This window comes from Engystomops pustulosus, chromosome 5 (genome assembly GCF_040894005.1).
Source record: "Engystomops pustulosus chromosome 5, aEngPut4.maternal, whole genome shotgun sequence".
NCBI lineage: Eukaryota > Metazoa > Chordata > Amphibia > Anura > Leptodactylidae > Engystomops > Engystomops pustulosus.
Window position 1 is genome coordinate 148,145,634 of NC_092415.1, and position 19,497 is coordinate 148,165,130.

General features: G+C 38.6%; 1 protein-coding gene across 1 annotated transcript in view; it reads right to left on the bottom strand.

Moving 5' to 3' along the window:
* EGFR (epidermal growth factor receptor) overlaps positions 1-19,497 on the bottom strand; it is a 122,595-nt gene that overhangs the window by 11,311 nt on the left and 91,787 nt on the right. The window contains exons 10-19 of the mRNA XM_072153360.1: positions 19,234-19,307; positions 18,280-18,370; positions 16,845-17,041; positions 15,136-15,265; positions 13,700-13,793; positions 10,072-10,229; positions 8,276-8,314; positions 6,155-6,296; positions 5,036-5,158; positions 4,407-4,505 (exon numbers count right to left, since the gene is read on the bottom strand). Coding sequence (XP_072009461.1) covers positions 4,407-4,505; positions 5,036-5,158; positions 6,155-6,296; positions 8,276-8,314; positions 10,072-10,229; positions 13,700-13,793; positions 15,136-15,265; positions 16,845-17,041; positions 18,280-18,370; positions 19,234-19,307 — 1,147 coding nt within the window. The remainder of the gene's footprint in view (positions 1-4,406; positions 4,506-5,035; positions 5,159-6,154; positions 6,297-8,275; positions 8,315-10,071; positions 10,230-13,699; positions 13,794-15,135; positions 15,266-16,844; positions 17,042-18,279; positions 18,371-19,233; positions 19,308-19,497) is intronic.

The following is a 19,497-nucleotide window of genomic DNA, read 5'->3' on the forward strand; positions in this document are numbered from 1 at the left end:
TGCTGTTTTTGGTCACTCCCTAGACAGGTCAGTGTAATAATCCAGAGTGTGGATGAGGACTCTCTAAGCAGACACTGCATGATTCCTCTGTGCTATGACATCCTGTGTGCTGACAATGTACTTAGGATTGTCATAGTACAGGGTTAACTACACTTTTATATAGCTTCTGAACATTCTACTAGCATAGTGACACATAGTGATATGAGAGATGAAGAGATCCATGAGATGTATATAAAACACAATGACACTCCCAGTGCCTGTGTCTGAGCTGGTCTTGTAATGCAGGGGTGAGGACAGGAGGTAGAGAGCACTGCAGTGTGCAGACTATTCAAGAAAAGAATCTGACCATAATCAGAAGATTTACAGCCATATTCAGGGACAACCAAAATTGTAAACACCAGGACTGATAGAGACAGGTTGGAATTATATCTGTGAAATGCTGTATTTTTGTTAATAACATTGAATTAGAGAATGTGTTGCTTTGTTATCCTGAGTATATTTTAGAATCTTCTTGGGAATACCCCTTTAAATCTTACATAAACTTGTTATAGAAAAAAAAAATCTTTCTTGTCCAAATAAAATTTAACATTGGCTATTTCCTGTGAGTCTAGCTAAGGTGTTATTGGACTTATTTTTGAGCCAACTTTAGCCGTTATAGGCATGTTAGCAAAAAGTTTTACTGTTGCAAAAGGTGTTGTAGGAGCCTGCGGTATAAAATTGCTGGGAAATACGCACGAGGTTCTATAAAAACTGCCCAAAACACTTTGCAGACATCTATCAGAGCCATTACAAACAGAAGTCAGGATAGATTTGTGAGTTGCCATGTAAGAGGCGAAGTTAACGCCTGACAAGTTCCATCCCACTCTCCTTTATTTTTAACGGAAGAAATAGATCAGCCAGCTACAAGTAACAAAGCATAATGAAAGGTAAGATTGTAGTCTTTGGGCAATGGAAGATGAATGGAAGAAAGAAACCATCTGTTTTTAGTTTCCATTAGGGTTACCAGAGTCCAGGAGTGGATGCAATACACAGCATCTGTCCACCATTTCTCCCACTGGCCTCTGCTGAGTGAATGGGCAGGATGAAAAAAATACAGAATGCTACATCTTTCCATCCTGTTTTTTCCACACAAGATTCCAGTATATGCCTATGGATACTCTTAGCGTATATATGTTGTACATATTGTGGGAGATTTGGCCCAGTAGAGACCGTGGTAGCGGGGTGCTGTGATGCAGTTCACGACAGTGACACCAAAGTACAGTCCAAAACAGGTCTCGTCTGTGTTTATTTCAGCAGGAACAAAATAAAACAGCCTTTACATTCAGGCATCAAAAACAAAATAATATCCTACCCGTCAGGGTGCTAACTAAACAATGGTTCTCTGACTCACCACTAACAAAAATACTTGGCTGCTCCAGGCACAGAGGTCAAGGCTGTGTGCTCTCCAGCCTCCACTCAGAGAGAACCCACTCTCTTTATGCAGGCTGATTGGGCTGTTCCCACCACCTGTGTCCAAGGTGCTGGACAACCCAACCTCAGCACTAAGGCCTTGCATAATAGCAAAACCTAGGGGAAACATACCGCCCATCCACAGTTAACCCCTTCAGTGTCTCACAGTATACAAAAATGAGATGTGAATGTAGCCTTAGCTTGACAGTAGTTTAACCAATATTATCTCTTTTTTTACAACATATTCCAATTGGGATAACTACTTCTTCCCAAATATGTTTGTGGCTGAAAATTGTTGTTGCCTCTGTTTAGACATCTTATTAAAAAGAACCTACTACCATGGCTGCACCAGGAGTTTTCTCCTTTATAAATTCCTATTTCTTAAAAGAGTCTTTAAAATAAAGATGTCTGCATGGTGTACAGCTTTAGAGTCTAGAGCTGATCAGATGCGATTCATGAGGAAATTTTCACTTTCCTTGCACCACAACCTCAGGGGAAATTAAGCATTAGTCAGGTTACAATGAAATAAATAGGCCTGTAATGTATGGTGTCCTCCTGAGCTAAAGAGACATTCTCTGCACCGAGTGATAGTCCAAGGTTCTTAGAAGATTATCTAATAAAGGCAGTAAAGTATCAACATATGGATTAACCCTTTAATTTTCAGGTTAGATATAGTTTGGAGGTCCTCTTGCCCCTAGGAATACCACAGTTGGTCTTGATTTTAGCATGGAGGATTCTAGGTCACAGGATAAGAATATGTGTCATTTACATTCTGTTCTACTCTCTTAAAAAACAAGGAACACAACTTAAGGTTATTGTCAAACGTTCCAACAATGTGTCAGCGCTGAGCTCTTGGTAAATACAGGAAATGATGGTGGATTCTCAGGAAAAATAATAAGATGTTATAGAGAAGTTTATGAAAACCAGGCACATTTAAAGAGACATGTACTAAATAGTTGTACCATGTATACAATAAGGGTCTAGATGCCTTTTTACACCTAAATAACATTGATGGTTATGTTATATAGAATTGTTTCCCATAAATCTCTTCATCATTCAATCCCTTCCCTTCCTTGGTTGTAATTGATGGACATGTGTCTTTCTCAACCGTATAAACTATGATATATATACTTGAGTGTAAGCTTTTTTTCAGCACAATTTTTGTGCTGAAAAAGCCCCACTTATACTTGTGTATATAAAAAATAAAGTTAGCAGTCACCCTCCGTCGCTGAACGCCGGTGTCCTCTTCTCCCCACAGCACCTCTTCCGGGTTCCCAGCCAGGTCGGCAGATGCAATTCAATGCAATCTGCCGGCACAGAAATTATGACGTGGCAGTGTTGCCGTCAGATAATCACATAGAAATGCATCTGCTGGCCCAGCTGGAAACCCAAAGAGGTGCTGCAGGGAAAAGAGGACGCCAGGGGTCAGCGCCGGAGGGTGAGTACTTCGTTTTTTTTTCTAAGAGGGTACTCTGCTGACCTTTTTATTAAAGGGGGCACTCTGCTGGGCAATATATTAATGAAAGCACTCCACAGGACATTATATTAATGGGGGCACTCTGCTGGGCATTATATAAATGGGGGCACTCTGCTGGACATTATATAAATGGGGGCACTCTGCTGGGCATTATATAAATGGGGGCACTCTGCTGGGCATTATATTAATGGGGGCACTCTGCTAGACATTATATTAATGGGGGCACTCTGCTAGACATTATATTAATGGGGGCACTCTGCTAGACATTATATTAATGGGGGCACTCTGCTAGACATTATATTGATGGAGGCACTCTGCTGGACATTACAATAATGTGGGCACTCTGCTGGACATTATATTAATGGAGTACTCTGCTTGACTTTTTATTAATGGGGGCACTCTGCTGGTAATTATAATAATGGGGGCAAAGTGCTAGACATTTTATTTATGGGCACACTTTGATGGACATTTTATTTATGGGAGCACACAGCTAGATATTATAATATATCTCTGTGTTTCTCTCTTTTTTTAATAAATAAGCTTCAAATTAGGGTGTGGATGGTGCATCCCTAATATTATCTGTACACATACTTCTTGCAAGGGATGCCGGGCATTGTGTAAAAGAGTAATTCTGGATTATATTGTGGCAGTAAACAATACTTCCCGCGGTCCACCAAGAAGCTAATATGCAGATACATATGACATTATCTGCAAAATTAGGAGAAAAGGACAGAGATGTCTGCAAAACTTTTAAAGTGCCTTAGTGCTGTTATTTCCTTTAATTTTACATTGGCCAAAAATAAGCTTTTCCCTTTTTCTTTATGCAGCTATGGTGGCTTGTGGCAAAAAGCCAGAGCATTTATTAAACACATTTGTAATTTTAACAATATTATAAAAACACACGCAATACTAGCAATTCCACAGCCCAACACAAAACAAAGGGGCTTTCTTTCTCCATGTATGGCCACATATTGCATGGATTGGTGCCATCAAGCCTTCCATTTAAAACATAACATTTGCAACTTCTTCATCCTTTGCAAATTTCCAGAAACTTGAACAACCGAGTTTTGTTTCCAATTGTTTACCTTGGAGATGAAAGTACATTGTGATCTAATAAAACTATGCCTGGTATTCAGTGACAATCTGCTGCAAAGTGCCCTATGGTATAAAAAAGCAGCCTATGGGAATTGTGGTTACCAAAAGCTACAGGGTGGGATGGGAAACGAGAACTGTTTGATTTGTCACCAGACCACATTTTTCTTGAGTGCTATTTTACGTGTAGCTATTTGGAAGGATTTTTCATATAACACATTGCCCTACCTCTGATGATATTGGCTAGTTAGCATGTGATGTCAGGCATAGAGTTAGAAGAAAAAACTTAGAAACCAAAGAAGACAAACCAAAGCTAACGTTTGGCACAAAATGTAATATTGGATGATGGCCAATTCATTTGGAGTCCACTTAGAAAATTGATACTCACATCTAAAATTTCTTTGTTGGCTTTTGGTGATGTGGCCTCACGTAACTCTTTGATAGCAACGGGAATTTTGATATTTTCACCTTCTGGAGTCCACATACCCTAATTGGATAGATATAATTCATTAATAGAAACTTATCATTTTTTTAATTCTTGCTTTATTATAGGTATTCTCTCTTTTTAATAAAAATATTTATGAATACAATTTGTTCCAGATCTCAGCAATAGAAATACAATTCAAGAACAATTGTTTACTAATGTTATATCCATTAACCACCTCTAGAGCATACAATCCCATCGAACTAATATATCAGAATAAACACAAAGAAAAATCAGAAAGCAACTTTACCCTCATTGCATAAATGTTTCCTATTTCCTAGTTGGCCTTAATTGTCTTAATTACTTAATTACTTCCCGACCCTTCTACTAATCAAGTCTATTACTGACATCCTTCCACCTGACAGATACCAATGAAAATGAAAAAATTGGACTGTTATATTGCTGATGTATCCTTAAGATATCATCAATATCAGATCTGGTAGAAGACTGACACCCAGCACCTCCATGAATCAGTTGTTTTTGGCTTCATCTTTTGCCAGAACTAAAGAGTGGATTATTCTCTAACATCCTACCTGATATACGGTACCAAATGCACCTGATCCGAGAACTTTCATCTTCTTGAATTCTGTTTCTTTCAAGATTCGAAGAAGGGCTTGGTTTGGAGCTTCACCACTAGGCGTAATGGGTTCCACCAACTACAATGCAAAAACTGTATTGTAATAATGCCAGTTTCATATTTTATCTTATTACATTATATAAATTCTCCCAATGTAATGTAATATGCAATGAATTATTATTCAAAAATCTTGCATTCAGTAACTAGCAACAAGTGTTTTGCCAACAGGCAAATGTTATGTACTGAATGCAAGTGCATTGGTGAAGAAGCATATGTGTTTGGAGAGGAGTTTTGCCCATTGTGCTTGCATTATGTTTCAAAACGCAATTTAAGCCCATCGTGTAAACCCAGGCTCAGGCCAGGAAGACTTGAAACAGACTTTAATTGCTGGAAAATGACAGCAGCTGACATTCAGATTCAATGTTTATGTTGATATTCCCCATCATAAACCAGCTGATAAACTGACAGTGTTTCCGTAATTTATGTGAAGTGGGTACTGTGATTGTCTTAAATAATCTTTTGTTGAAAATGTTACATTTTTAGCTTAGTGGTTAGCATTACAGCCTTGCAGCGCTGGGGACTTGGGTTCAAGTCCCAGAGTCAACATCTGCAAAGAGTTTTTATGTTCTCTCTGTGTTTGCGTGGGTTTCCTCCGGGTCCTTCCACACTCCAAAACATACTGGTAGGTTGATTAGATTGTGAGCCCCATTGGGGACAGGGACTGATTTGGCAAGCTCTGTGCAGCGCTGTGTAATCTGTGTGCGCTATATAAATAAAGGATTTATTATTATAACCAGCTACCACAATTTCTCTACAGATGGAAACTTTGCCAAAGGCTACATTCACACAACAGTATTCTGTTCAGTATTGTGTATCAGTATTTACAGTACAAGGCAAAACAAGGAGTGGATTTGAAACACAGGGGCAATTTCTTTTCCTTTTTAGGTTCCATGTAAAACTGGCCTTTTTTATTTCACTGCTATTGTGTGAAAACTGTTTTATTGTTCAACAATTGCTAAAACAGTATTTGCATACACTACATATTGCATTGAGAAATAACTAGTCATGTCTGTACCTCTCTTTCTTGGAGTAAACGACGAAGGGTGCGCTTTCTGTTAATGCGATTTCTTCGAATAAAGAAAAAGGCAACCAGTCCTAACACAACAGCTGCAAGGATACCTCCAACCACACCAGCTGCAATGTATGCCACATTAGATCTTAAAAAGACAAAATATGTTGTTATACAAAAATACAACCCTGCTTCCCAATTGTTTATAGTAAATTGCAAAGGTTAACTAAGGATTGATTTTAGAGCCTTAAAAATCTTATTTTGTATGAGATGAATCATGTGGTCAACATTTTTTCAACTATTCTTTTAGAGAGATAATCGTTATAACACATATACACTGCATGGAACCAAACCACCCTTAGTTGTATTTTTACTGTAAAATTTTTTGTACCTGCTTTAGATTGTGTGCTGTGTAATTGAAGGTGTTACATAAAGCTATGTCAAAAGGTTCAAAAACATGGCAGCTTTTTCCAAAACTAGCTCCTCTCCATACAAGGAAACCTACCATGAGGAGTCTACTATCAGAAGTAGATCTCATAGAAGATTCCTTCTGCCTACCTCTGGCTCAATCTCTTATCTAATAATTCTGGAACCTAACCTAACTTGTTAAAAACCTAATTTTAGCAATATGTAAATTGACTTCAGAGGCTCGTGGGGCTTGTACCAGCCTGGCTTGTAGCCTCTGCAGTTAATTTACATACTGCTAAACGTTTTTAACAAGTTAGGTTCCAGGATTATTCAATTGCAGATGACTCTACCAACAGATCAACTTTTGATGGTAGATTCCTCATGGTAGGTTTCCTTTAAAGATATATGTGGTATATTAATTTTACAATAATAATAATAATAATATACTGCTTTGCATAAATGTTCTAATTACATGTTTATTTTTTGTACTATTGTGTCTACTATTACTGCACGTTACTTCTCATGGAAATCTAGTAGCAAACGCTGCCATGGAAATTACAGAGAGAACAGAGCCTTCCTCTAACACAGTGGATACAGCCAGCTGGCGAGAGAGCGGCACAAATAATACAGAACTCAATACAGGAAAAGGGATCGGCGTGTAGCAATATGTTTGTCAGGGCTCAATTTCTATGTATCAATAATCCTTTCCTATTCCCCTAAAGTTGCGGGTCCCTATCAAGCGCTTGAAGCCTTGTACTGCAGGTTATATGTTTGTATGAATTGTAAAATCTGTTCTTGTATAAAAGCCAAATGAAGATTGTGTACAACATCAATCAATGTGTGGCTCCAGTGCAGGCACTATGTCCGGGCCTCTGACATCTAAACTAGCAAATGTACATGATAATTTTACAAAGAAAAAAAGATCTACAAATAAGATTGAAGTGAATACCTGACACTAGTAGGATTTTATTTGTAGCATAAACGTGATGTTCCTTTAAAAGGGATTTCCAGATGTACCAAAAAAAACAATGGCGGCTGGAGCATAAGCAAAGAAAAGAAAGTGTACTCATCTTCCAGCCAGTGTTGTCAATAATCACAACTTACTGGCCCACATTTATCAAAAATAGTGCTGTCTGTACTATGTGCAGTTAGCCTATGTAGTGTGTAAAGGGCGCCAGATTCATGGATTGTAGTGCACGTTCTTCATGAATCTGTTACCCTCTGCATTGCTCCAGCAGAATGTACCATTTTCTTGTAGCCCTTTGTTCATGCTGCACATCGGACACAATTATGGGGCACAGTCCAAGTAACCAGTAACACACCCCTTCAGGTGCACCTTTTTTTCTTTCTTGTCAGACACAGTGCAGTCCTGACACAAAACTGGTGCGGACATTTGATAAATACATGTGCAAGCAGTTTGCACATTCTTTCTACTGCAAAGTCAGACAGAAAACTAATGCAAACACGTTAATAAATGTCAGCCACTATATTTTCTTAACTTCCATTCACTTTATGTGAGCTGTGGCACTTTTTTCCAATGCACATTCTTCTGAATTCTTGCTCTCTCTCCTGCCGGCTTGAACATCTGATCAATCAGTTTTAATTCCAGGGCAACCCCTTTAGCTTTAGTATATGTCATCTTGACAAACATGTTTTAGTACAAATGGAGGTGCCTTTAAACAATAGTATTATCTACCAAAAATAGTTGAAAAGACTTACCCAGGAGGTTTGCATCCATCAAGGCCAGGACCAGTACATCTGTCAAGGGAAGAAAGAAAACATATTTTAAATCCATCAACAGATTCTAAAAGCTGAAGCTGGCATAGAGGACAAGAATCTACCCCATAGACCTGATTCAAATACACCCTAAATTTTAAGAAAAGAAGGACCTAGACCAGTGATGGCAAACCTTTTAGAGGCCGAGTGCCCAAACTACAACACAGACCCGCTTATTTATCGCAAAGTGCCAACACAGAAATTTAATTTGTGATTTATACTCCCTTCTCTGTCACAGTTTTCATTGATACCAGCCCCCTGAGGACACCAATAAAGCAGAAAATAGTCCCAGGTACAGCTGTCACTTTAAAATAGCTCTGTGCACAGCAAGTCCTGGGCTGTCTGGGACTGCAGGAAGATACCTGGACTCATCTCTGGTGATGGCCTGAGTGCCCACAGAAAGGGCTCTGAGTGCCACCTCTGGCACCAGTGCCATAGGTTAGCCATCACTGACCTAGACCTAGCTTCATGTATATGAGTGAGATTAGGTTAATGTAATTGTTTTCTATTTTTCTATTATTATTTATTACAAAATTAAGTTGATTTTAAAACAAGTAGAATAGTGGTGGAATTGTGGATTGAGGTTAGTAGCAATTATATTGAATATGCCTCTTTAATTAATACTTTAAGAGAAAAATAAATAATAGCTGATGAAGCCTAATCCCACTATTACTAACACATTGTAAATGCTTCATCTTGAACCACCACTAGGTGGCAGCATAACTCTAAAGAAGCCAAGTTGCAGTAATATTCTGATATTTTATATGCTTTATTAATTCAGTACAGCAAGTGAATTACCCTGTACTCTGCTTTACCATGACTGCTTGTTTATGTTATAACAAAGCTGCAAAAAAAGTGTAACTCGAAGCTATTGAGCCCCAAGGCAAACATAGTCCTCTACTATATTGTGCAGTTTCTTTTTTAATACTAGTGGCTGGAGACACCCAAAGATCCTGGTTTCTTTCACTATAAAATTCACATTTCTGTCTCACCATGAGAAACAAAGTTTATAGGTATAATAAACAATACAGCAAGCAATGTGTGCAATAACATTTCCCGCTATAATAATAAGAATAGCCACTCAATATAAGCAGTGAAAATCCTGTAATGCCCATTAGTTCTACCTATTTCTGGGAAAGTTTCCTATGTATACAGGGGATGCTATTCAGCTCCCCTAGAGATATCAACTACAAATCTGCCATGTTATGCGCTGTGAAAGAGCTGGGTGTTCACAGAGGTTCTGCATCAGTTGTAGAGGACAATCAGGACATGAATAAGAACAAGACAAATTTTGAGAATGATGTCTTCTTAGGTGAATATGAACAAACACCCCTCGACACGAGCCAGTGCTGTTGTTGCTAGATACCTCCACATCAGTAAGGAGAAGCATATATTTATTACAATGTATGTATTTTTAAAAAATATCTTTTTATGAAAATAATATGACAATGATTCGGCACAAATACATGTATGATCCAGCTTTGCAACCAGATTTTTTGCAAATATTCTATTAAAAAAATTTCCACTGCTTAAATGAAGCCAAAAGCATACCCTTTGTTTCTACTAAAGGAGAAAATAATACTGAAAGAAAGGAAGAATCCAGGGAATAAAAATGTTTTGTACACAAGAACTTCCAGCCTCCTTCTACTTGAACGGAAAATTCTGACATACAGAATAAAAATCTTCTAAAACAGTTGTGTTCCTCAGACAGGGCAGGAGGAGCTTCTGTTTATACTTACCCTGTCTTACATTCGAGGCTACAGAACTGACACACTCCTTCTTCATCGGGATACTTTGGATATAAGATATTACTTTCATCATAATAGGCAGGTATGCAGCTTTTCACACAGTTTCCTTCATCAATGTAATGAGCACATTTTGTGCACTGATCTGCACCCTAAAATAGGGAATCAAATTAAACGGATTAGATAATAGCAAAAATTAAAATATTAAAAAATATATATATATATTTAAATATTGATAATTATAAACATTTCTGTGCAACATGGGGTATGGAAGATGTAGTAGCAGTACTGCTGGTGTCAGCAATTCAATGGGGACAATGCCATCTTTCTGTGGTGCTTAAAGTGAACCTGTCATCAGGATTTCACATTTTTACCTAATGCCAGGTTCCCATAGCTTTTTTAATACTAATTCCTAGTCTGCTTTTTAGTTGAAATTACTGGTCCCAGTCACTTTTAAAAGTTTATAAAAGTATACCTGTCTCCTTGCCAGAAAACTCTGATACAAGGCTGCAATCCCTTTGTCATCATTATTATCTCCTCTCATCTTTGCTATACTTCCCTCCTTTATCATGCAGATGTTAGCTGACCACTTGCTCTAAGCAAATCTCTGTCAACTCACGTCTACAGGAGGAAGGGGGAAGAAAGAGCTAGCAAAGAGGAGACAATGATGATGATACTGGGATTGCAGCCTTGCAGATGCCCACTTTTATCAACTTTTAAAAGGAATGGAACAAATAATGTTAATTATAAAAGCAGATTTGAATTAGTATAAGAAAGGCTATGGGAACCTGTCAATGGTTGAAAATGTGAAATCCTGATGACAGTTTTCCTTTAAGAGCTAGTCAGTAGAAAAACAAATGAACATTTTGCTAGTTTTATTACATACATACAAATTCAACTTAAGAACAAACCTACAGAACCTATCTTGTACGTAACCCTGGGACTGCCTGTAGTTCACTTTTGCCACTAGACTCTGTAAAATATCTAACTGGCATTAAACTGCAGAAAGTGGATAGGGCCAAGTTCACACGATAACTTTTTGTTGTGTTTAGGAAGCAGCTCATGTGCAGCAAAGAGGAATTTCTCCCAATCATATATGTGTTTAGATCAGGAATGAGCACAACTTGTTATTCATTGTTTATTGGCTTATGTGATCTGGAGAAACTCCTCCCCAGTGCGGTTGTGACTGTATTACAGAAATACAGATCATTGGGTTTCTGGCCATACTGGACTGCTTTTTATACAGGCTTGTAGCCGTTTACCTTATCAATCCACCTAGTTGGGCAGGTTTTCGGTCTGTTAAAGTAGATTATATTGCAGATATATAAAATGCACATTCAAAATGGAGGCAGCATTAGCCACAGTTAAGTCCCATCCCTCTCAGAAGTACATTACATCGGTTCTGCTGCTAAAATTAAACATGTCTGCTATATATAGAAGAAAAACACCAAAATACCCACAGTAGAGACAACATTTCTAGCATCCCACAACTGCGATTGCACGTCAGGTGACAGGTAAACTTTGCATGTTATAATTTATTTCACCCTTTTGCCTCTATATTTTCTATCAGATTATTTTACAAATGCAAAATCCTATCAGAAAATGAAGTAAATCCCCGAAGTGGTTAATCCTGCTGACCGTGCTCTGACACACTGTGGTGCAGATAATGCTTCAAACATCTGGTGGCTCATATTTGTCCAGATGTTAGTCTTCAGCCTTACATTCGGGCTCAGAACTGTGCTGTATCTGAAGCAATATGTAATACTATCCAGTTCCTGTCTTGATTTAATACTTCCCATTGATGAGCCCCGCTGTCTTATCAACTTCCGAGAAAAAACACAAAAAGCAATTGGGAGAGTGTTTCCAGGATGAGATAGCAGAGGGCTCACCAGCCTTCAGACGTCAGCTTTATGAATATGCCCAGAAGATGCAATGTTACTTGTTGTAGTTAACCAAGGTTACATGGTGAACACTAATGCGCTATCTACAAAACCTGATACCAAAAAGTTCTTATAATACAAAAGACTTTTGTCAGAATTCTACTTATGCTAGATGTTCAGTAGGAAACATATATTGAAACATTTTTCCTAATATTGAACTATAACCTTACACAAAGCATATAGAATAGCTATACACCAGTTAGTACAGTTCTACGTCTTCACTAAAGACTTAAGCTATAGAGACTGAAGTTACAGCAGTGCCTTCCACCAGCAGTCACATAAGTATTACTCACTTGCAGTCACAGCAGTGCCTTCCACCAGCAGTCACATAAGTATGTCTCACTGGCAGTCACAGCAGTGCCTTCCACCACCAGCCACAACAGTGACTTCCACCGGCCACAACAGTGCCTCCCACCAGCAGCCACAGCAGTGACTTCCGTTGGCAGTCACACAAGTGCCTTCCACCAGCAGTCACCAAAGTGCTTTCCACCGGCAGTCATAGAAGTGCCTTCTACCTGCAGTCATAGAAGTGCCTTCCACCGGCAGTCACAGAAGTGCCTTCCACCCGCAGTCATAGAAGTGCCTTCCACCGGCAGTCTTAGAAGTGCCTTCTGCCCGCAGTCATAGAAGTGCCTTCCACCGGCAGTCACAGAAGTGCCTTCCACCGGCAGTCACAGAAGTGCCTTCCACCACCAGCCTCAGCAGTGCCTTCCACCGGCAGTCACAGAAGTGCCTTCCACCGGCAGTCACAGAAGTGCCTTCTACCAGCAGTTGCAGAAGTGCCTTCAACTGACAGTCACAGTAGTACCCTCTACCTTTTGCCCATAAATCAATGTAATTCCTTTCTTCTGTCCCTTAGTATTTACCCCTGTTTTTAACAGCCAAATCAGTGCTCCCCTTCTACCAGTCTTTTCCTCATTTTCTACTTTTACCAGTGGCCTCTGAAGGACAGTCACAATTCCCTTCCTTCTTCCTAGAAATATCATAAAGGAAGAAATGAAAATGTAAGGAATATCCTTTAAATCTTCTTATGTCCATGAGCTAAATGTTTGGAATTTGTAGTCATGTTTTCTTTAATATGATAAAAGAGTCAGGAGAAACCTCATCTATCTTTTCTTTTGCTTTCCCAAAAAATGAAATTAAACTTGTAGAGTCAATGAATTAGATTGACAATTAAGTAATGAAAAACTCCGGAAAGTCCCAAACCCTAGAACATGCAGTGAATGTCTTCAGAAAAACATTGATGCCTGTATAAATAAACCACTACATTTATTATTGAACCCTCCTCCGACTTACTTCTAATGGCTGGGACCTACTGATGCCAGATGTGAAATAATATTTGTAAAGAAAATAATACAATAATCAAAGACAGCTATCCAGCTTTTTTATTCCTTTGTTCCCACACACAAGACGGGAAGTTTTTTGATTTAATGTTTTTTTTTTTCCTACACTGGATAGATGCAGACTTACTAATCACCAACAGTGCTAAAAATACATTGTTAAGGCTTTACATTAAATAAAAACAATGTGCACAACAATAACCTCACAGTAGTCCAGAATAGAAAAATAGGCACCAGCCATGTTCCTAGTTTTGTAAATCAGCTCTGTACCACCAGCACCATTCATCCAAGGTGACAAATTCCCAAACATCTCTACACGATTGTACACATGAAATAACTCACCGGTCCACTGCAGGTCGCTGTATTGTTCATCGGCAGACACTCGGGGTGGCATGAAACACATTTTTCACCATTTTCAATGAATTCTCTTGGCTCCCTACAAGGAAAAAATAGTAAAGAAGCAAGCTTTTAAGATTTGCTGTCTCAAAGCTACATTTCTCTAGATATATACAATCTGCTGCCCTTTTTCAAAAACCGCACCAACATAACAGTGTTGACAAGGCCCTATAGTATTTCTGCTCTGTATTCCTCTCACATTTAGAGATTTCTACAAATGGAAGAAACACGTACCAAAAATAAAATTAAGTCTGAAATGCTGAAATTCCTTTCCAAAATACACATTTTCCCATTTCAAACCTAAACCCACAAGTGCTAAGATTGTAGAAGTGCAGTGAGAAGAATGGCTAAAGAATGACGTGAAAACACCCAAAATTACAGGGCATTGGAAATATTGTGTAACACTCCAAACATTTATCTGTGGATAGAAAATGGAAGCACCAAACCAGATACACTAGAAAAACTGTTGTGTCTACTGTCATAATATAATGTAATATTACAATCTCTATCATAGAGGAGGGTGTTATACATAGGGAACAAGCTTGTATACTGTTCCTTATAAATGACAATATTTCTCATAAATGCTCATACCCTGCCTGTGAAAATAATGACATACAGTATAATAATATTCAGAATTGATTGCAGCCATGTCGTTTTTTTGGCATATATTCTTCTAATTGTCAGCTTAGAATAGCCCGGGTGATATTTTCATCGGATGTGTATTTGTTAGATGACGCAAGAGAAGATTAGGAACTGTAAGCCCATATGAAACAGAAAACCTGCTGTCCAATTATACTTGTATGCATTTCATAAATCTTGCGATGACACGGAAAGCTTGTTTTCCAGGAAAGCTGAGGATCTGGCTAGGAAGAAGATTAAAGGCAGTTTTGGGGCAATCAAGAGTAATGTGTTTAATTCATTTAGGGCTTTTTGTATGTTTTTTTTTTTTTTTTAATAACAAGGCCTTTTTTTTGGAAACTTCATCCCGATATTACGCAAGTCATCAAGAAGATGAGCTAAAATTGGTGGCGTAATTACAAAGTGTGCACAGAAGGTTTTGTGGTGGTTTGTGCAGTATATGATTAAATAGGAAAAATCTAAATACAGAATGGAAAATCCTTCTTTTAGAATAGCTGTGGTATCTCACAGAGCCGTATTAGTGACTAAAAATAGGTGTATAACATAATATATTTTGTGATCATTTGTACGTAACATCGTTCAACGGTTTCTTGTAAATACATTTGTGTGCTGTTTAATTGGACTATAACTGATGGTATACTATTTAGAGTTTGAATCAATGTATATTTACCCATAAAGAAAATGCTGTATATTGTACATACAATTCATGACAATCTGGAAATGAAACTTAAAAAGACATCTACCCTTTAAGTTCGTTGCAGGATGCCACACATTTTTTTCCACGTTTAAATGCCAGACAGGAAAAGCACATCATCGGTCCAGGTCCCCAACAACCCTCAGAACATAAGGGATCGCAAACCTTTCCATCAGCAACTGAAAAATACATAACATGTAATAAATTCAATCAAAAATATTTAAAGGGACGGGGCAGGGAATGACAGTTATCACATGATAGAGAATAAAAGTTTGAAAGCTGGACCCTGGATCCCTAACAATCACATAAACTGGGGTTCCTAGGCACCAACACCACATTCACTACTATCTGAGAAGTAAATGGTAGGTTGTCCACATGCATACCATTACTATATTCAGAGGAAACTGGTGGACCTCCGTTCTTGTGCATCCCCTATTGTGTGGTTAGAGGATAAGCCCTATAGTATATATAGATATCTAGAGTCGTAACATTATATCAATCGTACATTGTATAAAATATTAACTGTACATAATGTACTGTACTTTGCGATCATAAGGATATGTAAAGCTATAAAGTGTATAAAACTGCAGCCTCTAGCCTACTGTCCCTGGATTATGTAACATATGTTTAGATTATCCACCTAGAGTTTGTACTGTGCATGATCTGAGAAAACGCGGGGAATGTTATCAGACTGCACATTATGTAAATATTGGGATCCTATCATATCAGTGATATATATGCTGCCAGGTGTAATCATCATGATGTCACGTCACAAATAGCTTAAAGCATTAAAGGGGTTCTCCTGGATCTGTGTTTTTGGTATATGGGTTCAGAGGGGTCTAAAAATTAACAAATTATACTCACCTCTTTCTGATACTCCAATGCCGGTCCTCCACCGTCTACCTCTTTTTATTTACAATGGGGTACTTATTTACTTAGGGTCCTCGTGCACTTTCGTCGGACCTTCCGACATTTTTTGGGGGTTGCACGGCTTTGAAAGGTATTAACAGGGGTTTGCACTGGGATTGTGTCGCACGTGTTCGGATTTTGGCGCGGCTGCGTAGGCTTTCATTTGACACATATCAGGGGGCGTGCTGATTCGGACTGAGCATGGGATTTAACTTTCAAATTGTTTCGCAAGACAATGCACTTACACACACCAGGAAGAAGAAGGTGGACTCCGGCGGACCTGAGAGGGGAAGCAACACATGCAGGAAATCGGGCGCACAATCTTGTGCATTATCATCGGAAAATGAACTTTTGGGGAACTTCGTCGGACAGGTAAGTAAATGTGCCCCAAAGTCTCAATGGTGACGTCAAAGCCTGCAGCTAAAGAATGTAGTGTGTCAGCGCTGTCACATCACCACTGAGCCTCTGTATACTGAGGCCAGAAGTGATGGGATTGGAGTACCAGAGAGACAGTAGTATAGCTTTTTAAAATATTTTTATAACCTCTAGGCCCACATATATATATATATAAAACAAACTTGATGCTGGGCATCCTCTTTAACATAAATGTTGGCCAATGCAGATGTCTGGCAGTGGTTTGTTTCCTCTTCCTCCTGACAATACATGCACATGTGGGACAAGGTTGGGGAATAGATTTAAATGAATTGGTGTTAGGGCTGTTTAGCCAACATGATAACTACAACACTACGAATACAAAACTGGTTCTCATTTTACACTGGTGAACACTGCACAAGTGCTGGCCCACCTATTGCTGTAAAAAAATTGTACTGGCTTTATAATGAAACTTACCACACTCAGTCTGGTTTCTGTTTTCCAAGTTTCTCTTCTGTTGATTTGTTCTAAATATATTGGTCCAGTTCATGTGGTCAAGATAGCAGAGATTTTTGTTGTTTTTAATTATTATGTCGCCATCACTCACTTCTTTAAGAGAACGTAATCCCAGTGATGATATGGATAAACCTGTTATACCGAGTGAATATCTACCGCTAGAATATAAAAGACACAAATTGTGAGGTCTTCATTGCCTGATTCCTTTAACTTTGTTTGTATACAGAACACCTAAAATCTCCACTGGCTCCAAATTGGTGAAGACTACAGCTTGGAGCTCACACACCAAAGAAACTGCACCAAATTACCAATGCACCACTTTATCTCTCCCTTCTCCCCCCACGTTCTCTCTCTCTCTATTTCCCCATTACAAGAATCATGAATAAAGGAAAGAATTTTAGCTGAGCAGTAAGAAACGAGTGAGTGCCTCTTATACTTATTTTTTGGTCTATCTATACTGGTTTTTGTTTATAAAAGATTGAACACCACCTGTTACTGCTTTAAGACCTGTTCACCTACATATGCATGTTAAAGGAAACCTACCACTACGGATCTATTTATTAAGGTAGATGCGGTGGTAGGTGCATCTAACGTATGTAAGGATAGCCCTTTTTAGGGCTAATGCTTTACTGCACTCTATCTTTCCTAATCATTAATCAGGGTAATATGCAAATTTTCTAAAGAGGCTGCTGGGGCGTGGAGTAATCGGAGCTGAGGCTACACACCCCAGTAGCCTCTTTGATCCTCCTACCCAGATATCTTCAGCGTGCAGCTCCATGTAGCTTCACTTGTCCGTGAAGCCAGAGTAGCTCAGGCTTTGGAGCCAATATCGCACAGCTGCTGGCCTTTGTCCTGCGCATGCGTAGAACTCTGGCTTCACGGATAAGTGTGTGCAGCTCCCTGTAGCCTGTCTTCATTAATCATGCTGCAGAATTGGCGCGAGTCAGTATTAAATGTAACTGTGCAAACTCCAACTAAGCAGTAACACGCCCCTTTTGGGCCTTGTTGGACAAAATGAAGCCGTGACACAAAACTGGCGCAGACACTCTATAAATACATGTGCAAGCAGTTTGCTCGTTACTTTCAGGGAAAAGTCTGACAGAAAACTGGCACAAACACTAATAAACGTGGGCCATTGTCTTGAAAAGCTGAAAATCATTTGACCTGTCTGGCCAAAAGGAAAAGTAACGACTTTATGATACTAATTCCTCTATCAATGACCTCAGTAATGTCTGTATTACTGAGCACCATGTTCTTACATTACTTACATCCCTCAAAACCATGTTCTCACCAATAACTCTATCGCCATCCTGCATAACATATATAGCATACTGTATATGTAAAATATTGTAAGCATCAGGTGGAAACAATAGTATATTTCACTCAATGTACTTACTACTGTTTAGTTCTGCCTCTGATTATTTCAAGATTTTCAAAAATACTCAGATCTGTGAAATTATTTGGCCACCATTGTATCATAAAAAAACCTTTAATAATAACAAAAACAATGCAGTCAGTATACATGAACACTCAAGAGCGTTTTTTTCAGAGTGGTATACATAAATATTGTAAAATATTGTTATAGTTTTTAAGATTTCAGCTTGCATTTATACAATTAAGTTCTTTATTATTATATTAAATGTATAAAATATGTCCTATTCATCAGAAGATCGCCAAGGAACTAAAAATAAGTGACACAGAAAGAACCCTAAGTGGGCTTTAGAGAAAACCACCCTCATGTAGTCCATATTTTTCTACCACTCTATTGTGGATAGATACTGATCCTTTTAATTTTACTTCATTATTGTACTATGTATGTAAGACCTTATCATATATCAGTGTCCTGCCACTTTTTAATAATCACAAACTGCAATAAATTGAATGCCTCATATATAATATATATATAATATATACACATAGGGGGATATTTATCAGGGCTTCTGTCAGTGGCGTAGAAGCCCTGAAATAATAAGAAATGCTAGTTTAAAGCTAGCACTTGCAATTATTTTCCCCTATCTGCCACCTTCACACTAGGGGGATGTGGAGGGGTATGAAGGGGGAGTGGGCTGCAGCGTACTGTTCCTGTACGTGCGCCTGCACACTCATTGCAGTTGGCGAATTTTCATATGTGAAAATTTGAAGGCTATGTTTATTTCTACGCCAGGCCCTGCGAGGTAAACGCTGCGCAGGACCCCACCAGATACATCAAGAAGCCGGAGCCCCTGGCTGCTACAGATGCACGGTAAGGCTATCATACACCAGCACTCAATAAACAAACCCCATTTACTATATACACAAAGGATAAATGTAAACCATAGCATAAAACATTTGCTGTATCCTTAGAACTGACCTGATATTTCCCGGATAGATCTTAGTATGTTCAGTCTATCTGGATCCAGTTTTGGTGTGTTGGTATAAGGATCACTGAAAACAGAAATGGATTTAGGGCTTGTTAATGAACAACATACAGACAATATGCACTTGGGTCCTGTAATATCCATAATAGATATGCCACAAAGACATTTCACTGCTCTATTTTCCCACACAGTTCTGGCTCTAGTGGGACAATGACAAGGAGTACAGTTGTGCAGTGTGCCGGGGTGTGTAAGAGAAT